This window comes from Dipodomys merriami, unplaced genomic scaffold, assembly GCF_024711535.1.
Source record: "Dipodomys merriami isolate MVZ:Mamm:240054 unplaced genomic scaffold, mDipMer1.0.p SCAF_24, whole genome shotgun sequence".
NCBI lineage: Eukaryota > Metazoa > Chordata > Mammalia > Rodentia > Heteromyidae > Dipodomys > Dipodomys merriami.
In genome coordinates this window covers 20,008,337-20,033,331 of record NW_027203826.1, presented here as the reverse complement: position 1 = coordinate 20,033,331, position 24,995 = coordinate 20,008,337, and the positions used below count along the sequence as shown (strand labels likewise).

The window sequence follows — 24,995 nt, the reverse complement described above, 5'->3', positions numbered from 1 at the left end:
CTGACAAGTTAAGATCCAGTTAATTAAGACACTTTGCTCTAAAGGACCAAAATGTTGACAGTGTGTGTACTGTGTTTACATAAGTCCACAAGTAATCACATTTCCTTAAAACCATTCTTCCTCACGTTTACCCCCTTCTCCTCCACCCCATCCAACACTAAGTCACAGACAGTTTCATATTAGCCTCATGGAAAGTACCTACCTATGAGATAACTATTTGGGGCTTAGAGTCACAATGGGATGGCATAGTTAATGGTGGACATGATACATGTAAACGACTGGATTTTCGGTTTAGAGCACAGGAAAAGGCTGCAAGTTTACCTGCCAACGCTTGAAGGCTTGATTTTGGAAACCTTATGTTAAATATATGTGCGTTACTTTTGGATGTAACAACTCTAGACCATTTCTTTCGCCCATATATATGTTAAGTCTTACCTCTTTTAAGATGACAAATGTCTTAAAGAATCCTGCCTAGGATACTTGATAGTAATTTACTTGTGCTAATTCTATATCTCTTTCAATACCTGGGAAAATGCTTGCACATGGAAAGCAATGTACATATATGCTACATTGTATTGACTGGTGCAGTTACATAGGCTTTTTTAAGTAAAATTTTATCTTTAGTAAATCTTTAATAATATATTTTGTTATAATAGCGTGAACATTTTGATAAACTTGTTATACTCTTAAGAGTAAAAACGAAGTTTTGGTAAACCTAGTTATACTTTCTTTAGTAGTGGTATTGGGGTTTGGACTCAGGGCCTTACTCGTTCTAGACTAGTACTCTACCAGATAAACCGTGCCATCACTTCTTTTTGCTTATTATTTTGGAGATGGAGTCTAATGGACTTTTCTCCCCAGGCTGACCTCAAACTGCAGTCCTCCTGGTCTCAGCTAGGATTATGGGAATGAGCTACTAGCACTTGGTTCCAAATTGTACATTTTAAAGAAATGAATTGCCTGTTTTTGCTCATATGATGGTGTTAATTTTTTGTTCTTTGTGCCATGATCTCCCAGATTATATACCTGTATTTTAATTCTTATGTTTTTTCTTTAGAAGATGAACCATTTTCCCAAAATGTTATAAGCCAAACAAAGAAAACTGTCAGGAAAATGCATGAGTCTCCAGGTAAGAATAGTTCATTTTTTGTTTGTTTCCCTTACTTGCCAACTTTTTGTTGGTGGTGGTGGTGGTAGTCATCGTGGGGCTTAAACTCTGGGCCTGGGTGCTGTCCCTCAGCTCAAAGTGAGGGTTCTACCACTTGAGCCACAGTGCCACTTCCGGTTTTCTGGAGGTTTATTGGAGATAAGAGTCCCAAGGACTTTTCTTACCTGGGCTGGCTTTGAACCCAATCCTCAGATCTTAGCCTTCTGAGTAGCTAGGATTACAGGCATGAGCCACCAGCACCTAGCTTTACCAACTTTTGTTTCGTTTTGTTGTTGTTTTTTCCCGGTCATGGGGCCTAAACTCTGGGCCTGGCTGCTGTCCTTTCCTCAGCTCTTCAGCTCAAGGCTAGCGCGATACCACTTGAGCCACAGTGCCACTTCTGGCTTTTTCTGCTTATATAGTGCTGAGGAATCGAACCCAGGGCCTCATGCATGCAAGGCAAGCACAGAGCCACCTTCCAGCCCCTTCACCAACTTTTTAACAGTATAAATTCATCAGGGGTTCATCAAGTATCCCAAATCACACCTTATTTAGGGTTTTATGAGTATTTATCAATTATTCCTTGAATTAATATATGTATTGACACATAGACAAGGGTAGGCCCTCAAGTATGCACTCAAACTTCTTAAATGAAAAGGTGAGACTGAAGTAGTAGTATCTATAAGTTTATAGAGTTTTAAAAAAAATACTTAAGCAAAAAGCAAAAATTAGATTTTCTTTTTTATTTTTTTTTTATGGTACCAGGGTGTGAACTCAGGGCCTTGTGCTTCACCAACTGAGCCACACCACCAGCCCTTTTGTGTTATGAGTAGGATCACACTTTTTTGCATGAACTGGCCTTGGACCATGATGCTCCTTTCTCTGACTTGGATGTTGCTTGGATTACAGGTGTGCACCTCCATTCCCAGCTTATTCTTTTAGATAGGATCTTGCTTTTTGCCCAGACTGGCCTTGAAGCACATTCCTCCAATCTCTGCCTCCCAACTAGCTGGAATTACAGTTATGAGCCGCTGTGTTTTACTAAACTATTTTTAAAGACACGTAAATTCTTTTTTTTGGTCGGTCGTGGGGCATGTTCTTTAATGGAATTAGTTTTACCACAGACCCTTTGTCATTGAACTGACAGTCTGAAATGAAGAACGATGGCTAACAGTAACATTTTACTTTAAATTAGATTTTACATTTCTTAGGCACCCACAAGGTTAAATACTTGGATAGTGTTTATTACTCTTGAGAGGTTAGCTCTTTTAAAAGTAAAATACTCTATAAACAAGATATAAAACACATTTATAATTCCAGCACTTGGAAGGCTAAAGCAGAAGGAGCCCCAGCCTAACGTAGTAAGACTCTACCTCAAATTAAGCTTTTAAAATGTATTTTATTATCTTGTACAAAGGGACTTCCAATTTCAAGTTACATTTTTTAAAAGGGCTCGTGGTGAAACTCAGTAGTAGAACATTTGACCTAACATGTGCTTGATGTCCTAGATTCAATCCAGTATTACCAAAAAGAAAAAAAAAATCACAGTAAAGGTAAGTGACACTTAAAAGATATAATTTTTTAAAAAAAATTTTAAAAGCTGGGCGCTGGTGGCTCATGCCTATAATCCTAGCTACTGAGGAGGCTGAGATCTGAGGATCACAGTTCAAAGCCAGCCCGGGCAAGAAAGCCCATGAGACTCTGATCTCCAATAAACCACTCAAAAACTAGAAGTGGAGCTGTGGCTCAAACGGTAGAGTGCTTACCTTGAGCTGAAGAGTGCAGGAACAGCACCCAAGCCCAGAGTTCAAGCCCCACGACCAACCAAAAAAAAAAAAATTAAAAGATATAATTAAGTTGGTAACATAGCCCAGATTTTGGCTTTTAATTGATAACTTCTGAGTTTTATTTACTATTCCTTTTCTTTTATACCGTATGTCTACTGAAAAACTCTACAAATGTTTCCAAGAACATAAATTTTATGTGGCAGAAAATTTATCTCTAATTCACCATTGTAACTAGTTCATAAGTGGTGGTCACTTACAGAAAACTTGTCTTTAGTTCTTTGGCATACTGAAAAGCTTATAAAATTTTGTTGACTAAATAAAGGACTGATTGTATAATCTATATCTTTTTAAAATGTTTTCCTATAGCAGTGACAAGTGAAGATCCTGTAATTAGCCTATGTAGACCCCCTCTAAGAAGCCCAAGATCTGGTAAGAGATTATTTGTTGGTTTAATTTATTTTTATAAATGCTTTCTTTCTTTTTTTTTTTTTTTTTGGATCAGTTGCAAGGCTTGAACTCAGGGCTGGAGGGTGCTGTCCTTGATCTCTTATATTCAAAGCTCTTACCACTTTGAGCCACAGTTCCACTTTTGACTTTTGAGAAGTTAATTGGAAATAAGCATCTCACAGGGACTTTTCTGCCCATCTGACTTTAAACTTGATCCTCAGCTCTCAGCCTCCTAAGTAGCTAAGATTATAGGCATGTAGTACATGTATTTATATGGTTTAAAACTCAAATGCTACTATAGGGCCATAATGAAAAGGCTTCACTGCCACTGTCTTTTAACCACCCAGTCTCCTCTTTAGAAGCAACTAATGTTAGTTTCAGAAGTGCTTTTCCAGAAATATTTGCTTTTTTCCACTCCACATCTTTCCACTTTACTTGTATACAGTATTGGGACTCACTCAGGACCAGCACATGCATGCTAGCTACTTGATCCACCCCTGGGCATATTTTTGGTTTTTCTCCCTTTTGTGCAAATTTTGGCTTGATACATACTTCTGGCACATTGTTTTAGTTTCACTTTATACGTATGACAAGATTATTTGTAAAGGGCTTCCCCCTTTTAAAGAGGCTGTTTCTTTTATGTTGCTGTGGGCTTTTTGTGCTGACATGGTGTTTTCAAACTAAGGTCATGGACTTTCGAGTATATTGCTAATAAAATTCGGGGTTAAGCTTGCAGGCTCACACCTAATAAATCCTAGCTTCTCAGGAGGCTAAAATCTGAGGATAGTCTGAAGCCAGCCTGGGCAGACAAATCCAAGAGGCTTTTTATCTCCAATTAACTACCAAAAAACTGTAAGTAGAGGTGTGGCTCAAGTGGTGGAGCACCATCTTTGAGTGACAAAACTAAGCAAGAACTCAAGACCCTGAATTCAAGCCCCGGTACCAACACAAAATACAGGAAAAAAAAAAAATCCAGGCTGACACTTTGTCAAAACACCTTAAATTGGTTTTATAACTATAAAAGAAAACTAGTGAGATCACTCCACATAATTTACCTATACTTCATTTTCTATGTTTATTAGTCCTTAAAGATCCCTACTTTATATTAGTTTGGTACTACTCCTTAGTTGTTCCCTTTAAGAGTCATAGTTTTCAGTTTTTTTTAATAAAACTTGGTTCTCTTTTTAAGTATGATATAGATGTGTTAAGGTTTTGAACCTGTGATAAAGAACCATATAATACATTCCCTTTCTAGTTCTAATTGTTTTTTTTTAATGTGTCTTACAGAATCAACATACAAAACAAATGGAAATACTAAAACGACTGAATTAGGTTTGTTTATCTCCAATTCTTACAGGTTTTATTGAGGGCTCATGATATACATGAGTACATACACTTACACGTATAATATATATGGACCTATAATCCAAATAATGTCTGATTAGGCTTTGTTAAATTCTTTTGAAAGAAAAGAGCTGTCAACTTACAAATTGAGGTTCTTGCCTTGATTTAGAAAGTGAATTTAAGATGTTTTTGAAAAAGAGTTCACCATCTTTTGCTGTATTTGTTAAACTAGTTTAAATTTTTTTTAGTGTTTACCATGGAATAGGACATGAGTATCAGATCTGGCTTTCAGCAGACCTACTGAATGATTAGACTTAGTTTTTTTTTTTTTGGTTTTGGTTTTTTGGTCCGGTCGTGGGGCCTGAACTCTGGGCCTGCGCGCTGTCCCTCAGCTCTTCAGCTCAAGACTAGCGCTCTACCACTTGAGCCATAGTGCCACTTCTGGCTTTTTTCTTTTTGCTTATGTGGTGCTGAGGAATCAAACCCAGGGCCTCATGCATGCAAGACAAGCACTCTACCACTGAGCCACCTTCCCAGCCCACTTTCATTTTCTTTATAAGTACATAACTATAACTTCTTCTTCTATTAACTTTTTATTTAAACTCAGGCTGGTTCCTTTAGAGACTTCAGGATTTATAGTGTCTGGATACTAAAAAATGATGCTTTTTTTGTTTTGTTTGGTTTTGTTTGTCCTGGGTCTTGAACTCTGGGCCTCAGCTTTTCAGCTCAAGGCTAGCGCTCTACCACTTAAGCCACAGCACCACTTCTGGTTTTCTGGTGCTTTGTTGGAGATAAGAGTCTCACAGACTTTTCTGCTCCGGCTGGCTTTGAAGTGTGATCCTCAGATCTCAGCCTCCTGAGTAGCTAGGATTACAGGTACAAGCCACCGGTACCCAGCAGTATATTATCTGTTCTTAACCAGTTATGGTAGCATACATCTAATTCTAGCACTCAGGAGACTGAAGCAGGAATATTAAGAGTTTCATGTCAGCCTGGGTTATATAGCAAGATGTTGTCTCTTTAAAGAAAAAAACATAAAGTAAACAAAGGCCAACAGCCTGGTTTATTAGCTACTTGTGTATTATTTATTGAATCCAGGACCTTTATAATTTCTTGTAACGTTTTTTTGTTGTGGTTGTTGTTTTTTGTCGGTCGTGGGGCTTGAACTCTGGGCGTGGGCACTGTCCCTGCGCTCTTCAGCTCAAGGCAAGCATTCTACCGCTTGAGCCATGGCGGTTTATTGGAGATAAGAACTTTCCTGCCCTACCCGGGCTGGCTGGCTTCGAACTGGGATCCTCAGATCTCAGCCTCCTGAGTAGCTAAGATTATAGGCGTGAGCCACCGGCACATGGCTTGTAACATTTTTTTCATTCATGATAATTTTGTCCATCTAGGGCTTACATTTTTCAAAGTTTTGGCAAGAACCTAAGAAAGAATATTATCTGCTTTTAAGAAACATCTTACTAATGTTTTAACCTGTTGCATATAGCAGCTGTGTTTAAAATAAAAGAAGTTGAAAAACAAAAGAGGGAAGTGAAAATTAAAGCAAGAAGTTGTAGATGATTCATCATCAGATTATATAGCTGTCTGCATTTTTTGCAGCTTAGGTCAAAAATATAAAACAAGTTGAAGCCAGGCGCCAGTGGCTCACGCCTATAATTTTAGCTATTCAGGAGGTTGAGATCTGAGGATCATGGTTCATAACCAGCCTGGGCAGGAAAGTCCATGAGACTTATTTCCAATAAACCACTCAGAAAACCAGAAGTGGCGCTGTGGTTCCAGTGGTAGATCACTCGCCTTGAGCTGAAGAGCTGAGGGACTGCACCCAGGCCCAGAGTCAGGCCCCATGACAACAACAACAACAAAAACCAACAGGGGAAAAAAATTATTGTAATTTTGTAAGTGTTAAAATAGTAGCACGTGTGTATTGAACCTAGAGAAGAACCCTAAAAAGGAAATTCCAATGTATTTTATAAGTTAGAAAAGACATTTAAATTGAATTTTGATATTTCAAATAGACAAAGTGAGGAGACTTTCAAATATTATAGCTTATCTTATAGTGAAAATCTTTTTTATCTTCAGAAGATAATGCAGTGTGAGAAATTAAATTCATATTAGAGACAACACATTAGCTATGATTCTCTTTTTTGGTCATGGGGCTTGAACTCAGGGGCTGAACCCTGTTCCTGTGGGTTTTTTTTTTTTTTTACTCAGGATTAGCGCTCTAACACTTTGAGCCTCAACACCACTTCTGGTTTTCTGGTGGTTAACTGGAAATGAGTCTCATGGATTTTTCTGCCCTGGCTGTCTTCAAAGTGTGATCCTTAGATCTCAGTCTCCTGAGTAGATAGATTACAGGCATGAGCCACCAGTGCCCAGCTATAGCAATGATTCTTTTTTTGTTTTTGAGTTTGGTTTTTGTTGTTGTTGTTGTTAGTTATGGGGCTTGAACTCTGGGCTTGGGCGCTGTCCCTGTGCTCTTCAGGTCAAGGCCAGTGCTCTACCACTTGAGCCACAGTGCCACTTCCGGTTTTCTAGTGGTTTATTGGAGATAGGAGTCTCACAAACTTTCCTGCCCGGGCTGGCTTTGAACCGCGACCCTCAGATTTCAGCCTTCTGAGTAGCTAGGATTACAGGCATGAGCCACTGGCACCCGGCTGAATTTTTTTTTTAATGCATGTAAAAAAATGGGGCACCAGTGGCTTTCACCTATAATCCTACCTACTCCAGAGGCTAAGATCTAAGGATCATTCTAAGCCATCTTAGGCAGGCAAGTTAATTGGAGATTCTGCCAAGAAGTCAGAAGTGGTAGAGTCCAGCCTTGAGTAGAATAAGGGATAGCATCCAGGCTTTGAATTTACATCCCAGTACTGGTATAAAAATAAATTTAAAAATACAGTAATGCATAGGCAGTTGTTTTCCACATTCTGGTTTCCCATGTCAACCGAAAATGAGCAGCAATTAGAACCACTCTCCAAAAAAAGAATTTCCCCCTAGAACCAGTGGCTCATGCTATAATCCTAGTGACTCAGAAGGCTAAGATCTGAGGATAATGGTTCAAAGCTCACCCAGGCAAGAAAGTTTGTAAGACTTTTATCTCCAGTTACCATCAAAAAGCCAGAAATAGAGCTGTGGCTCAAGTGGTAGAGGTCCAGCCTTGACCAAAAGAGCTCAGAAACAGCACATAGGCCCTGAGTTCATACTCTAGGACTGGCATTTTAAAAAAAATTTTTTTTTTTTTTTTTTTCTTTAAGAAAGGAATTGCCTGGTCTGGGAAGTTGACTCAGTGGTATAATGCTTGCCTTGCATACATGAGGTCCTGGGTTCGATTCCTCAACATAAGCAGAAAAAAGTCAGAAGTGGCGCTGTGGCTCAAGTGGTAGAATGCTAGCCTTTAGCTGAAGAGCTGAAAGATAGCACCCGGCCCAGAATTCAGCCCCCACAACTGACAAAAAAAAAAGGAGTTTCCATTTAACAAAGCAGTTTATGATTACAAGTTTTTTCAAGAATCTTGAGGGGTTACAATGCAAGACACACATAGTTTATGTCACATCGTAAATGCATAAATGCATCCAAGGAGCTCAGGGCAAGGGGAAGCTTTTAAAGCCAAAGTCCATTTGAACCGCGATTGGTTACAAAATTAATGCAAAAGTTAGTGATTACCAGCTTTCGATAGGGAGATACTTGTATAGAATATGACTAATCTGGGAATATAGATCTGTGTTAAGTATTTGCCTAGAATGCAAGAGGCCCTGGGTTCAATTCCCAGCAATACAAAAAGTAATAATCTAGAAATTTGGTGGTTTTAGAGACTTCTTATAATAGTACTTCCCATAACACACATGCATGAGATGAGGGTTCTTGTCATGGAGCTTAAACTCTGGGCTTGGGTGCTGTCCCTTAACTCTTCAGCTCAAGGCAAGTGCTCTACCACTTGAGCCACAGTGCCACTTCCAGTTTTCTGGTGGTTTATTGGGAGATCAGAGTCTCACAGACTTTTCCTGCCCTGGCTGGCTTTGAACCGCAATCCTCAGATCTCAGCCACCTGAGTGGCTTAGTGACTCCATTTTTGTACCATTTTAAGAAGCAAAGAGGTTAAAACCTATAGGGACAAAAGCTGAAAAACACTCTCACTTTCTTAAATTAGGACTTATATTACATCTACAATGATAAATCAGTATTTTAGCCCAATTTGTGCAACTGATGCTTTTGAGTATATTTCTTTTTACTTAGCATAAGATGACTAAAGACAATATTGGGTCAGGTCTATGTCATGTAATCTCTTTCTCTGCCATACTTTTCTCTAATGCCTTTTTTTGTTTTAAGATGAATTTTTGTTTTATTCTAGATTTACCATCTTATCACTTCAAAAAAAGTATTGATGGAAAAATTTAAAATTTCATATGTTTCACTTACTTCTCTTGGTTCACATTCTCTGTTGCTTTGAAAAACAATTATATTGATGGCCCTGGTGGAACAAAAAACAAGATGTTTTTTTAAAAAAGTTTACTCTTTGGAACAATAGTACTCAGGAGGCCTGATTTGTCAGTTTTTCTCCTTTTTGAGAAATCTGGCATAGGAAAATGAGAATATATAAACCTATAGGATTGGGGTATTTGTTGGTGTAGACTTTAATGTTTTCTGTACACACAAATTTTACAGTACAAGCCAGATCTATAACTGATGGGAAAATATTTTGTATTCTAGTTTGTATCTAGTTTACTTCTGAAATAGCCAAAAGCAAATAAATATTTTTAGATTCTTAACAAAAGAAAAATGTTATTAGATCTTTATGGTATCTTTCTAAAGAAGATGCTCTTCTTGCAAAGTTTTAGCTTTTGGTTTATGTTTTTGTCTTTTAGAAGATGCCAGTGCCCAACAGAAGGTCATTTTCTCTGAAGAAGGTATTTTCATTTTAACTATCAGACAATATATTTTAAGTCTTTTTCTTTTCATTGAAGCAGTTTTGGCAGGTAAATGTTATCTTTTTTTCTGGAAAAAGATATACATATCTTGTTACAATAAGTCAGAATAAAATTGGATACAAAGCATAATGGGGGCCATTGTGTACATTTCAAACATCTTTTTGTTTATTTGAGTTAATCTTTTTTTTTTTTTTTTTTTTGGGTCCGGTCATGGGGCCTGTACTCTGGGCCTGGGTGCTATCCCTCAGCTCTTCAGCTCAAGGTTAGCACTCTACCACTTGAGTCACAGCGCCACTTCCGGCTTTTTTCTTTTTGCTTATGTGGTGCTGAGGAATCGAACCCAGGGCCTTAGGCATGCAAGGCAAGCACTCTACCACTGAGCCACCTTCCCAGCCCTATTTGAGTTAATCTTAAGCAAGGCTAATATTTGTTGCTTGTGACATGTACTGGCCTTTAATAATGGCATTAAAATAACTGCTTTTCCACCTTTTCATAACTAGTCTACATTTGTACAGATGGAAAGTTAGTTTATTTTTAAAACAACATGATCTGAGATTAGTCACTTATACAGAAATGTCTGTGTGGACACAGAGACACATACTTTTATACTAATTGTATCTAACTTTAATTGCACAGAATAGTTTACAACCCATAAAGGAAAGTTTCTCACTGTTGAATATGCTTTTCATTTTTTACTCTATATTAAAACCTTGGAATACAATATTTTACATATTCTGAATATTTGTTTAGAAAGTAATAATGTGCCTTGGAGAGCACCAAATAAATGGATTCAATTATGATACATTTAGAACTATGTGATTCAAAATAGTAAGCAATAATGCGTAGCAATTCTATATTAATAATTTGAGAGCCTTCATTTTAATGTTGGGTTATTTGTTTAATATGGATCTTTTGAGCATTTGAATAAAGACACTAGTATCTTGTTTACTTCCTTTTAGGAGAAACTGAAGATGATGACCAAGACAGCTCTAACAGTGATGCCACTACTTCAAAGATCAGATCCAGGGATTCGATTGAGTCTAGAGGTAACATTACTTTATGTACATATGACTTTTTATAGACTTATCTTTTTAGTTAAAATGTAAAAATATCCTTGGGCTTTCTTTTTTAAAAATTACCTTCAGCCAGGCACTGATGGCTCATGTCTGTAATACTAGCTACTCAAGAGGCTGAGATCTGAAAATCGCAGTCCAGACCAGCCTAGACAAGAAAGCCTATGACTCGTATCTCCAATTGACCCACCAGAAAACCAGAAGTGGAGCTGTGGCTCTTAAGTGGTAGAGCACTAGCCTTGAGCAGAAAATCTTAGAGACCATGCCCAGGCCCTGAATTCAAGCCCCACAACTGACAAAAAAAGTTACCTTCAAAATTAAAATGTTGATGGGCACCAGTGGCTCACACCTGTAATCCTAGGTACTCAGGAGGCTGAGATCTGAGGATTGCAATTCAAAGCCAGCCCGGCATGAAAATCCATGAGACTCTCATCTCCAATTAACCACCAGAAAACCAGAAGTGGTGCTGTGGCTCAAGCTGTAGAGTAACTCGCCTTGAGCTGAAGAGCGCAGGGGACAGCACCCAGGCCCAGAGTTCAAGCCCCATGACCAATCAAAAAAATTAAAATGTTTTATGTTATATACTTTTAATATTTATTAAAATTGCTGCTTTCTGTGATGTATAATTATATATTATAATGCCACAATAGCTAGAAAAATTACTTTAAATCTGTTCAACCATTTATGGAAAGTAGAATATTTTTGTTCTTAGAAGAGTTATTTGTTGTTTTTAATTTATAGAGAAACTGATCATATTGGCATTAGTCACAACTATCAGCCATGATATTTAGTTTTAGTACTCTTTAATTTTCTCTGGATTAGTAAAATTCATAATTTTATATGTGAACTTACCTTTAAACTTATTCAGTTGAAAGTGTTCACTGAATAGAGGCAAAAATACTTATTTAAAGCTTAGAATTCTAGATGAGCCATACAGCATGGCTTAAGCTTATAATCCTAGCTACTTGGAATGCAGAGATCAGGAATGAAAGCTTGAGGACAGCTAGCTCTTCTCTCAATCAAGACTTGCCATCCCAGCAAGGGGAAATAGAATGGCTAAGTGCAGTGGCAACCACCTGTCCAATCACCCAGGGAAACATCAATAGGAGGGTAACACCCAGGCTGGCTTAGCCATAAACTAAAACCCTATCTCAAAAATAACCAATCTTCCCAAAAAAACTGATGGGGTGGCTCAAGTGGTAGAACACCTTCCTAGCCTGTGGTGTTCTGTCACTTGAGCTACATCTTCACTTTTTGCTTTTATCATTTTTCAAACAAGGTCTTGCTCTCTGTCCAGGCCAGCTTGTGTTAATATTCCTTCTATGTACACTTTCTTCATAGCTGAGATGACAGGTGTGCATTGAGGTGGGATCTCTCAAACTTTTGTCTGAGCTACCCATGAATAGTGATCCTCCCAATTTTTGCCTTCAGAGTAGCTAAGATTACAAGTGTGAACCACCATACCAGCCAGAGAGTTGGTTTTTGAAACAGTTCTCACTATGCTGCCCAGTCTGGCCTTCCTGCATCATCCCACCCAGCTTCCAGTCTTTTATGACAGAGAAATCTAAAAGGAGATAGGTAACAACTCCAACTTAGTGGTTAATACCTCAATACAACCTCTAGAGCCAGAAACCCCCAATTTTCTCTCTCAACTTATAAGATGTATGCCCTCAGATAGCTGTGTAACTTCTGTTTTCCTTGGTCATCTGAGTTATTTTGAGGATTAACTTAATTCATGTATACAGAGAACTTAGAGAGTACCTGGTACATAGTAAACATTCAAATTAAGTGCTGTTACTAATACTATATATATATATATATTTATAAAACTCTAAAACTTAGACACTAAGCCATTCTTGTGACCATTCACTACTATTGCTACCAACCATAAAGCTATGTGGAACTACATAAAGTTTAGGTCTTGGGATCTCTTTTCTATAATAAGTACCAGTGACATAGTGAAGTCTACATTCCCACATGAAGAAGAAAATCTAAGATGAAGAACTGAGTGTTGAGGCATATTTGGGAAAATCCTGGTTTTCCAAGGCTATTTTCTGGACCAGTCATTGCCAAATAGTACAGAAGATCCATTGTTTGATTCAGGAAGAAAATACTGCACTAAAGAAAATATTTCATTTAAAGTGTCTGTTTTTGTTCTACAATATACACAACACATTACCTAATATATTGCTTTGGGTAGTACATGTTATAGTGTTAAAGTGGCAATTAGCCATCACACTTTTGTGTTAAATGCTTCTGTTTGTAAAGTAACAATCTAACCACATTGAAACAAATAAGTTCCACATTTATATGAAAAAATATGCTTCTACGAAGAGTAGACTAAAATACATAAGGTATTTCCCACTTACAAAATTATTAATGCAAAATAGATGTTGATAATTTTAAGCTGGGCACTGATGGCTCACATGTGTAATCCTAGCTGCTCAGGAGGCTGAGATCTAAAAATGTGGTTGAAAGTCAGCCCGGCAGAAAAGTCCAGGAGATTATCTCCAATTACCTACCCCAAAATAACTGGAAATAAAGCTGTGGTTCAAGTGGTGGTAGAGTGCTTATGTTGAGCCCAAAAACCCAGGGACAGTACCCAGGCTCTGAGTTCAAGCCCCAGGAATAGCACAAAAATAAGTAAATAAATAATTTTAAGAAGACCCATTATTGTAAACATGAGATTTTTTTCATCCCAAAGGTTTAATTATTTCTATGCTATGTTATATATCTTGACTTTTGTTTTTCTTTACCTGGAAGTTAGTGAAAAAGCATAATTACGTGGGTTTTTTGTTGTTTGTGGAGATCCTCTGCCACCTGAGCCACACCCCTAGACCTGCTTTTTACTAGTGATTTTGGAGATGTTATTTCACAGATTCCTGCCCAGGCTGGCCTTCAGTCTTGATCCTTTGGATCTCAGCCTCCTTAGAAGCTAGAATTACAGGCATGAGCCCCCAGTGCCTAGCTCCATAATTAGCTAATTTTTTAGATAAAATATAATTCTTTAAAAACTTTTAAAAAGTATTTACTTGAGGGCTGGGAAGTTGGCTCAATGGTAAAGTGCTTGCCTAGCATGCATCAGCACCACATAAACAGAAAAAGCTGGAAATGGCATTGTGGCTCAAGTGGTAGAGTGCTAGCCTTGAGCTGAAGAACTGAGGGAGGGACAGTGCCCAGGCCCAGAGTTAAAGCCACACGACGACAAAAAAAAAATTGAGTGTTGACCTCCCTGTGGTTCATTTTTGCTCTTTTGATTATTCATTTTTCACTTGTAAGATAGGCACTTAAATATGTCTTATACTTTTCCATTTATTTTTTTAGTTCAAACCAGGTCATCAGATCAATATGCAGAATCATTTTGGAGGTTATCACAAAGTAAGTGTAAGTCACCTGTGGCATAGTCAGCACTATTAATTTTTAAGATCTTTTACAGCTTAATATAAATAAAAAAGAGGTCTAGTGAATGCTAAAAAATGAAGTAAAACAAATGCTACCCAATATCTAATTCATGATTTCACTTCTTGAGTTATTATTCTCTATGCCCAAACTTTATTTCTTGTTATTTGATTTATATATATATATATATATTTTTTTTTTTTTTGGTCAATTGTGAGGCTTGAACTTAGGACCTACGTACTATCCCTGAGCTTTTTTGCTCAAGTCAAGCACTCTACCACTTTGAGCCACAGCTCCACTTCATTTTCAAGTAGTTAATTGGAGATCAGAATTTGGCTTCAAACCATAATCTTCACTTACACACACAAACTACATATATAAATCAGCTATTTAAAAAAAATACTTAGTATTTTATGAAAGAATATATAAAAATGCATGTGTGCCATTTTTTTCTCAAGTTCATTTCACAATAAAAAATTAAGAAGTGTTCATTTGTCTTAGGTACATGCCATTCTTACAGTCAATATTTTGTTTCTAGTAGGTTAACAGATAGATATTCCTGAATTAATTGTAATGTCATTTTTTAAATTATCCCCTTGCATTATCTTAGAGTTATCCTTAAATACCACTTCACAACTTAAAGTAGCATTGTTACTTTGCATATATCATATGGACTATTCTGTACTTTATATGATATATCGTTTGGGGCTGCCTGGATTTGTATCTCAGTATTTTCAGAGAAGTAATTTGGGAAACATTAACAATATGTTTACCTTTAATTATAAAATAGGGAAAATAGGATCTACAACATTTAGTGTGAATATTGAATATCCTTAGCCTGTTTTTGTTTTGTTACACTTCATGGGGGCTTTTTGTTGTTTTCCAGTTTTTGTTTTGCCTAGGGCTCAAATGTAATGTCTCACACATGCTAAGAAAGCAGGTATTCTGCTATTGTTATATCCTTGGTCTATAATTCTTCATTTTGCTAGTAATGATCTTAATGCTGAATACTTGTCATTGTCTAATTTCTGGATATTTTTTAGTAAAGGGGAAAAATATATTAACTATATTGTATATTTGTGGCTGGTCAGAAGAAGGTGTGATTTTATTTATAGTGTCTGTGGTAAGCAAAATGTCTTTACAACATCATTTTTGTTTTCATTTTCAAATGAGCTGTGATCTCCCTTTTCTGTTTCAGGTCAAGACTTTACAACTCTTGATAAACAACCTTCAGTGTTGAGTAAGTGTTTGGTAGTCTGTTCTCTTTTTGTCAGTCAGTTCTAACCCTGCCTTCCAACAAAAAAACTCAATATGTTCTTTTTCCCTTTTTGCTTTTTTTTTTTTTCCTGGTGCTGGGCGCTGTCCCTAAACTCCTTTTGCTCAAGGCTAGCACTCTACCACTTGGGCTTCAGCATCACTTTTTCTGTGATTAATTGGAGATAAGAGTGCCATTGACTTTCCTGCTAGGGCTAGAAACCTCATTATCCTCATCCCTCAGCCTTCTGAATAGCTAGGATTATAGGTATGAACCACCAATGCCTGGCTCTTTGCTTTTTTAATATCACATAGTAGTGCTGTGATATATAATTTATTCAGGTCTGATTTACCATAAGGAATTTACTGATAAAGGTAAATGGGTAACTTCTTAAATAATATTGAAATCTTTAGCCTCGTAGATCAAAGGACTTATAAACAATTTTTTTCTGATATATTTATGTGCTAGCTGTTTTGTTATGGGAAGGGTGCATCTTTAGTGATTTTTTTCACATCCTGTGAAAAAATGTCTCTTGTAGCTGAGTGCCAATGGCTCACACCTGTAATCCTAGCTACTGAGGAAGCTGAGATCTGAGGATAGCAATTCAAAGCCAGCCTGGGCATGAAAGTCCATGAGACTATCATCATCTCCAATTAACCACCAGAAAACCAGAAGTGGTGCTGTGGCTCTTCGCCTTGAGCTGAAGAGCTGAGGGGACAACACCCAGGCCCAGAGTTCAAGCCCCATAACTGACCAAAAAAAAAAAAAAAAAAAAGTCTCTTACTTGGGAAGCTACTACTTTCATTGATTTTCTCCCTGCTTCCTTCTTTCTTTCTGGTGATTTATTATGTTACTCAAGACTATGTGTATAGACTTTTCAAAAATATAAAATGATATTTTTATGTATTTGCTTCAGGCTCAGGATATCAAAAAAACCCCCAGGAATGGAGGGAACAAACCACGAGAATGAGGAGTAGGATCCCAAGTAAGTAGTTAAATTGCTGTTACTTGCTGTATTTTTCTTAATTTTCTAGCATATCAAAATACTTAGTATTTCAAATAAGCATTTGGTTCACTTGTGGTTTCACTAATAGAAGAGCTATGACTTCTTTCTGGTTTAGTCATTTCCATTTGCTTGGACTAGCGGCAGAGGACTGGTCATAGAGTATAGAAAGTGGTCTGGGAAGCTGGGAAGGTGGCTCAGTGGTAGAGTACTTGCCTTGCAATGCACGAGGCCCTTGGTTCCATCCCTCAGCACCACATAAGCAGAAAAAGCCAGAAGTGGTGCTGTGGCTCAAGTGGTAGAGCACTCACCTTGAGCTGAAAAAGCTCAGGGACAGTGCTCATGCCCAGAGTTCAGGCCCCGTGACTGACAAAAAAAAAAAAAAGTGGTCTGGGAAAAACAATGGAAGATAGGTAATAGGCTTGACAATCCTATAGCATTTCAATGAATATTTGATGATGAAATTAAACTCTTGGCAATCTTCTAACTCCAGGTTCTGTCTGTCTTCCTTTCTCCAGTCCTAACTCTTCCACTTATTAAATGAAAAAGCTTGGTAAAGTCACTTAACTCTTGTGAACATCAATTCTTTTTTTTTTTTTTTTTTTGGGGGGGGGGGGTCCAGTCCTGGGCCTGGGCACTGTCCCTCAGCTCTTCAGCTCAAGGCTAGCACTCTACCACTTGAGCCACAGCGCCACTTCCGGCTTTTTTTCTTTTTGCTTATGTGGTGCTGGGGAATCGAACCCAGAGCCTCAGTCATGCAAGGCAAGCGCTCTACCACTGAGCCACCTTCCCAGCCCTGAACTTCAATTTTCTTATTTTTATAAACATTAGTGCCTTTAGATTATTATAATGCTTACATAATTTTTAAGACCTATCACACACATTAATATTTATGTACTCTTAACATATTGCTAAAAGTTAGTAACTATGAAGGATTCATGTTCTCTATTCTTGACTTCTATAGAGCAATTGTTGTGTATTTTTCAGCTTGGTCTTTATCTTGGTGGCTTACATCTGTAATCCTAGCTACTCAGGAGGCTGAGATTTCTGAGGATCACAATTTGAAGCCAGGCAAGACAAGAAAGTCTATAAAACTCCTGCCTCCAACTAACCACCAAAAACAAGAAGTGGTAGAGTGCTAGTCTTGAGCAAAAGAGCTCAGGGAGCTCAAGCTCCATGACTGACAAAAAAAGATTTATTTCAATTGGATGTAGCAGCATGTGCCTGCTATCCTGGCTTCGGGGATAGGAAAGATTGTGAGTTCAGGGGCAACCTGAGTAATACAGCACGATCTTATCTCAAAAAAACAACAGAAATATTTGGTTTCAGAATTTGTTATTGGCTGTACTAATTTTAATAAGAGCAACAATTTACTTTTCAGTGCCTTTAGCAGTGGGGAGGACAGGGTGTTGTGTGCTGTTTCTGGGTCTTGAACTTGGTCTAGGCATGATCCCTGAACTTTTTTTTTTTTTTTTCCCATCCTGGGGTTTGAACTGAGGGTCTGTTCTGGGTACTGGGCTTCATGCATGTTAGGCAAGCACTCTACCACTAAGCCACATTCCCAGCCCATATCCCTGAGCTTTTTTTCTTTAGGCAAGCACTCTTCTACTTGAGCCATAACTCTACTTCTAGCTCTTTTTGTTGGTTAATTGGAGAAAACAGTGTCATGGCTTCCCTGCTTGGCTGGCTTTAATCTGAAGATCTCAGAGTCTCCTGAGAGCTAGGATTATAGGCCAGGATCCGCCACCAGGGTCTTGCCTCAGCAGTGTATATGCTGTGCTAAGGGTATGTTTGTGTACCATAAATTACTTATGAGTGATGATGCATAATTCATAATAGACTCATCAAGTGTTGTTGTAAAATAATACTTCATAGCATTTTCATTTTTATCATTGTTCTTTGCAGGCATGTAATATGATAATCTGATAAGTTTGGAATTTTTTTATAGTTTAGTATTTGTTTAATAATACAGTTGCAACTTTGATGGCCTAACTTAGAAATTTCTAAATAATGAAGTATCCTAAGCAAAATTAGTAATTGAAAACCAATATGTCTCCTAGAATTAGTGTTGATGTCATTTTGTCTTATTTGGGGTTTTATCTTATGACCAAAAAAATGTAGCTATTTCTGTTTCTTGGTAGTGCTAATTTTGTTCCTCCAATTTAGTCCAATGTTTCTCACATTAAAGTTGTTGATAAACACTAGGAAGGTCCACCAGGAAGATCTTTTACGTATACAAAAGTTACAAAACTCCAGATGGATGGCAATACCAGTAAATGTAGGTCGTACCAATGTGATCATTCGCCTTCCTTTTCCTTTCTCTTAGACATTAAAAAACCTGCATGAGAGGGGAAAAAGAAAAGTTAGGGTAGTTTTTATTTTCTAAAGTAATAATGGACGAGTTTTGATGGACTTGGAGAAAAATACTTAAGAATTTTACAAACCACAAACCTAAAACACACTTACTAGACTACTACCAGAAATTGGAATCGTGGAGAGGTGGCAGTACTGGAGTTCTGGACTCAAACTCACTTGGCTTCTACTCTTTGTTTAGCTGGTACTCTGCCACTTTAGCCATTCCTCCACCCCTGTTTTTTGTTTGTTTGTGTGTGTGTGTGTTTTGTTTTGTTTTGGGTCCGGTCGTAGGGCCTGAACTCTGGCCTGGGCACTGTCCCTCAGCTCTTCAGCTCAAGGCTAGCGCTCTACCACTTGAGCTTTTTTCTTTTTGCTTATGTGGTGCTGAGGAATCGAACCCAGGGCCTCAGGCAAGCGGTCTACCACTGAGCCACCTTCCCAGCCCCTGTTTTTTTGTTTGTTTGTTTGTTTGTTTTTTGTCATGTGGCTTGAACTTGGGGCCTGGGTGATGTCCCTGAGCTTTTTTACTCAAGGCTAGTGTTCTGCCCCTTTGAGTCACAGCTCCACTTCTGGTTTTCTGGTGGTTAATTGGAGATGAGTCTCACAGACTTTCCTGCCTAGACAGGAAACTGTGAGGATCACAGGCAAGGATTACAGGAATGAGCCACCAGCATCCACCTCCAGCCCTGCTTTTTGATGGTTATTTTAGACAGTCTCACACTTTTTTTTTTTTTTTTTTTTGCTATGCTGGTTTTTTTACCTTGATCCTCAGATCTCAGTCCATAAGTAGTTAGGATTACAAACACTGCCACCAGTTCCTACTTAGGAAATGCTTTCTGATATGATTTTTCAGATATTACTGATATTGGAGATGGTCAGAAGCCCCAAGAAAAGCATTTGAATCAGTTTAAGGTAGAAAATACTAAGGATTAAGATTTTCATATGCAGGGCTGGGAAGGTGGCTCAGTGGTAGAGCACTTGCCTTGCATGCTTGAGGCCCTGGGTTCAATTCCTCAGCACCACATAAGCAAAAAGCCGGAAGTGGTGCTGTGGCTCAAGTGGTAGAGTGCTAGCCTTGAGCTGAAGAGCTGAGGGACAGCGTCTAGGTCCAGAGTTCAGGCCCCACAACCGGACCTAAAAAATAAAAAAAGATTTTCATATGCAAATATCATACCCAGATAGTTTACTAATCCATAGTCCACATTGTGTTCCTTTTCTCACCTCCTCCTCTTACAGAATCTATAAGCATTGTCTAGATGGTGTTATTTATTGTACTAATTCCATTAAATAAGCTTCAAGGCTTTTCTCTCAACTTTGAGTATTAACTGTGTGCTTTGTATTAGATCACTACATAGATCTTGTGTCTCAAGGAACTTTGAGTAGAATGGACCTTTCTTCTGCTTGTAGCTAATCTCTGCTTTTTCTCCTAATAGAATTTCTATTTTCTTTCTACATTAGAAATAAATGCTCAAATTAAGAACATAAATTGACCATCTTTTAAAATTATTTCTATCTTAGATGATAGCAGGCAGAAATCGGAGCCCAGAAACCAATCTTTTCCAGCCTCTACCCAACGTAAGTTTTATCTGTTCAGTAACTGATTTTTAAAATTTGAAATTGGACTGGAAAAGAGCAGGGAGGGGGTTACATTGTCCAAAAAGAAATGTACTCATTAACTGACTGTAACCCCTTTATAGTAACAAAAAAAGTTTTTAAAAAAAGTTTAAATTGGTGATCCATAATTGTTTTAAATGTCTGTTTACAACAGTTTGATTTAATGCTATTTGAAGAATCATACTTTTAAGTACTTCAAAGGAAATAGTATGTATTTTACTAACAGTGAAATTCTTTGTGGACTAAGTTCATGAAACAGCAACTAGTTTTCCCCTTCCCTTTATTGTTTCTAAGACCTAAAATTAAAAATAACTAAATCTATAAATAACCATTAACTGAACCATACTGAATTAGAAGAATAGCTTATAACAGGGCTTAAGAGGATGGCTATGGATTTTGAAATCCACAGGTAAGGAACACTTACCTCATGTACCTTGCCTTAAGACAAGTTTCTTTTATTCCTATAGCCTACATCTCCTGAATGAGTACTACAAAATAATAGTGAGGGCTAGGAATGTGACTTAGTGGTACCGAGCATGCATGTAGCCCTGGGTTCGATTCCTCAGCCTGTGGCTCAAGTGACAGAGTGCTAGCCTTGAACAAAAACTTGGGGACAGGGCTGGGAAGGTGGCTCAGTGGTAAAGTGTTTGCCTTGCATGCATGAGGCCCTGGGTTCGATTCCTCAGCACCACATAGCAGAAAAAGCTGGAAGTGGCACTGTGGCTCAACTGGTAGAGCACTAGCCTTGAGCTGAAGAGCTGAGGGACAGTGCCCAGGCCCAGAGTTCAGGCCCCTCAACTGGCAAAAAAAAAACAAAAACTTGGGGACAGTGCCCAGTCCCTTAGTTCAAGCCCAGGACTGGCAAAAAAAATTTTTTTAAATAGTAATTCTCAGCCGGGTGCTGGTGGCTCATGCCTGACATCCTAGCTACTCAGGAGGCTGAGATCTCAGAATCATGGTTCAAGCCAGCCTGGGCAGTAAAGTTCATGAGACTCTTATCTCCAATAAAACAATCAGAAAAACAGAAGTAGCCCTGTGGCTCAAGTGATAGAATGCTAGCCTTGAGCTGAAGATCTGAAGGACAGCACCCAGGCCCAGAGTTCAAGCCCCATGATCCCCCCCCCCCAAGTGATTCTCACATTTTTGGTCTTTAGACCCCTTGATAATAGTTAAGGTTAAGTACTCCCAAAAAGCTTTTCTTTTTTTTAAATTTAAATCAATTTTCACTAGTATTTAAAAGTATTAAAATCATTCATATTTATAGATACATATGGTGTTTTGATACTTGTATATTAGAAGACTAAACATACCTGTCTCCTAAGGTATTTTTGTTGTTGTTGTTGTTGTTGGTCATGGGGCTTGAACTCTGGGCCTGGGCGCTGTCCCTCAGCTCTTCAGCTCAAGGTGAGCACTCTACCACTTGAGCCACAGCACCACTTCCGGTTTTCTGGTGTTTTATTGGAGATAAGAGTCTCACAGACTTTCCTGCTTGGGCTGACTTTGAACTGTGATCCTCAGATGTCAGCCTACTGAGTAGCTAGGATTACAGATGTGAGTCACCAACGGCAGGCTATTTTATCATTGTTTTATAATGAAAACATTCAGAAATCTTTTCTCTAATTTGTTATAAAATACGTAATACATTATCACACCAGAACATTATTTAAGGCACACCTTTTATACACTACCACACCAGAACATTTTACTCCTGTCTGTCTTGTACCTGTTGCTCAACCTTTCCCCACCCATTTTATATTCCTACTCTCCCAAGCCTCTGGTAGTCTATTCTACTCTCAACTCTGAGATCAGCAACAGTTTTAGATTCTGAATGCAAGTGAGGAGTTCATGTGGTATTTGTCTTTCTGTACCTGGTTCAGTTCCATCTATGTGATTGAAAATGACAAGCCACTTACCCTTGAATCTTAGAAAATGATATTTATCTGTCATTTCTTTCTTTTGTGAACAGAAGTGGTTGAACAACCCCAAAATGAATCTTTTGTCAAGAAATGGCGGTGGTGGCTACTTTGTGCAGTAGTTGTTCTTGCCTTTTGGATGTTTCCATTCATTCATACTCCTGAGGTAAAAACCACTGCTGCTCAAGAATTCCAAAACCAGATGAACCAACTTATGACTAAGTATCAAGGTCAAGACGAGAAGCTGTGGAAAAGAAGTGTAACGTTCCTGCAAAAACATCTTAACAGCTCCCATCCTCGGCCTCAGCCTGCGATCTTGCTTCTCACAGCTGCCCAAGATGCGGAAGAAGCACTTAAGTGTCTGAGTGAACAAATTGCTGATGCCTATTCTTCCTTCCGTAGTGTCCGCGCCATTCGAATTGATGGAACAGGCAAAGCTACTCAGGACAGTGATGTTGTCAAACTAGAAGTAGATCGGGAACTGACCAATGGATTTAGAAATGGCCAGAATGCAGCTGTGGTACACCGCTTTGAGTCGTTGCCTGCAGGCTCTGCTCTGATCTTCTACAAATATTGTGACCACGAAAATGCAGCCTTCAAAGATGTAGCCTTAGTCCTAACTGTCTTGTTAGAAGACAAAACACTTGGAACCAGCCTAGGCCTAAAAGAAATTGAAGAAAAAGTGAGAGATTTCCTCAAAGTCAAGTTCATCGATTCTAGCACACCCAGCTCCTACAATCATATGGACCTGGACAAATTGAATGGGCTCTGGAGCCGAATTTCTCACTTAGTTCTGCCTGTGCAACCTGAAAATGCTCTGAAAAGAGGTATCTGCTTATAAGGGAGAAAAGGAGAGAAAAATCATGTCTCAGGTTCTGAGAATTTTTTACACTTTCTAACTACAGACAGAATTCGCAGCATTTTTTTTTTTTTTTGAGAACTAGTTTCTTTGTACAGAAACTAAATCATTTATTCAACCTAATTGTCTGTAATGAGAGAATTATTTCTCTGTTTCTATTAAGAGCTATGTTAAGGGTACTTAGGAGAGTGTAAATTATATACAATCCCATAGAGGATCTATTTTGATTCTGGGCTGAATCATTCTTGGTTTGATGTAACCAGTGAAAAAGATTAAGCTCCTTTCTTCTGAATCATCCCTAATTTTTAGATTTTTTTATTAGTAAGGCAGCTTCCTCATTGTAACCATAGGTTTTCTTCTATACCATTTAAGTATTGTATTAGCAGCTCTGCTATAGGAACAAAAGTAATGAAAGGTTATCTTGAATGTGTGTTTAGATTTTTTTTCCTTTGTTTTTGGAGTGTGGGGAGGAGGAAAAAAGAGAAATTGTGGAATTGGAAAGGAAAAATATATTTTCCAAGAGAAAATGTTACAATAAGCAACTGAGTGGTAAGTTAGTCAAAATATCTATCTGAACTGTTACTGTGGTAAATTCTGTAAGGATCTTTTTGTTTTCCTTTAAGAAAGTCTTCATCATCCCAGGGGGGTTTAAAACCTATCTATGGTAAGATTTAATGTATTTCCTGATTTGTCTCTTAAAACAGGTAAATTCAGTTTACTTTGTATATAACCTAAAGTTACTATTTTAAAGAAATACATTCTCATATTGATAAGCCATTTTTTAGCTATCCTGAGCTAATTTTCTACTTGCTCACTTGTTACAGTCTGATTTGATTGTGGTTTTGGTTTTGACACTCCATAACAAATATAAAGACTTAACTATGCACATGATAAATTTCATTGAGTGCCTCAAGCCAAAAAGAGAGCAAACTTTACCACATACATAGAGTGTTAGTTGTATTTTTGTATTCCTATAGTATTTTAGTTGTGACTTTGCATCTATAGTGAACCCTCTGTCTGCTACTTGCTTTGGTTTGCTTTATTCTATGTAGCTCAATGGTCAAGCACTTGAATAACATGCATGAGCTCAATCCATAACGGATTCACTTTGTTTTTGTTTTTGTTTTTTTAAATTGTGTCTATAGGCATTTAAATGAAAATACTGTTTTAGAGTATTAGAGCCAGTCATTGGCTTCACAAGTTACCCTTTGAGGGTCTTAGAACTAGTGGTAGAAATTTTTTACCACTAAAGTTACCAATATTCATAAATGTATGCCCTTTATTGTATTGTTCCTACCAGAACTCAGATCATCTGATTTATAAAGGATTGTAAAACAGTTGTTTTGAAGAAGCTTATTTTGTACATGCATATTATATGGAGAATGAAATGTTCTATTAAGTGTTTCACTGACCTAAATAATTTTAAAGTAATATCTTATATCTTTCAAAAAATAATTGTAGCAATTGATGTGTAAAGACTTTAAAAGCTATTTTAGTAATTTAAATAAATTTACCTTTTGATTTGTACTCTTGTAAATTTATTTATAACCCTTTTTTTTTCTTTAATTAGTTCAAATGTTTCCTTTACACTTGAACAATGTTAATGTCTTTAGCTAGGAGAAATAGGCCAAAGAATGGGAGCCATTTACAAGTACATTCTTTCCTTTCATGCATTTTTTTTATTACTATAAAGGTGATGTACAGAGGGTTTACAGTTACATAAGTCAGATTAAGAGTATATCCAAGGGATAGTAAGGGGAAACAAAGGAGGAGGCAACAATGCTTGATAAGAAATGTACTCATTACCTTGCCCATGCAATTGTAACCCCTCTGTACGGTATTTTCACAATAAAAAGAAAGAAAAAAAGATGGAA

The 24,995-nt window shown here is 37.7% G+C and overlaps 1 protein-coding gene across 6 annotated transcripts in view; it reads left to right on the top strand.

Annotated features, from left to right (window-relative positions):
* The window catches only part of Tor1aip1 (torsin 1A interacting protein 1), a 26,493-nt gene extending 1,498 nt beyond the window's left edge, over window positions 1–24,995 (top strand). The window contains exons 2-12 of one of the 6 annotated variants that reach the window (XM_070034342.1): window positions 1,061–1,129; window positions 2,656–2,700; window positions 3,301–3,363; window positions 4,669–4,713; window positions 9,588–9,629; window positions 10,610–10,696; window positions 14,048–14,101; window positions 15,321–15,362; window positions 16,294–16,362; window positions 20,254–20,310; window positions 22,316–24,995. In XM_070034342.1, the coding sequence (XP_069890443.1) occupies window positions 1,061–1,129; window positions 2,656–2,700; window positions 3,301–3,363; window positions 4,669–4,713; window positions 9,588–9,629; window positions 10,610–10,696; window positions 14,048–14,101; window positions 15,321–15,362; window positions 16,294–16,362; window positions 20,254–20,310; window positions 22,316–23,103 (1,361 nt within the window). In that variant the 3' untranslated portion in view covers window positions 23,104–24,995. Of the gene's footprint in view, window positions 1–1,057; window positions 1,130–2,655; window positions 2,701–3,300; window positions 3,364–4,668; window positions 4,714–9,587; window positions 9,630–10,609; window positions 10,697–14,047; window positions 14,102–15,320; window positions 15,363–16,293; window positions 16,363–20,253; window positions 20,311–22,315 lie in introns of all 6 variants that reach the window. The other 5 variants (XM_070034341.1, XM_070034344.1, XM_070034345.1 and 2 more) reach the window with 5 other exon arrangements.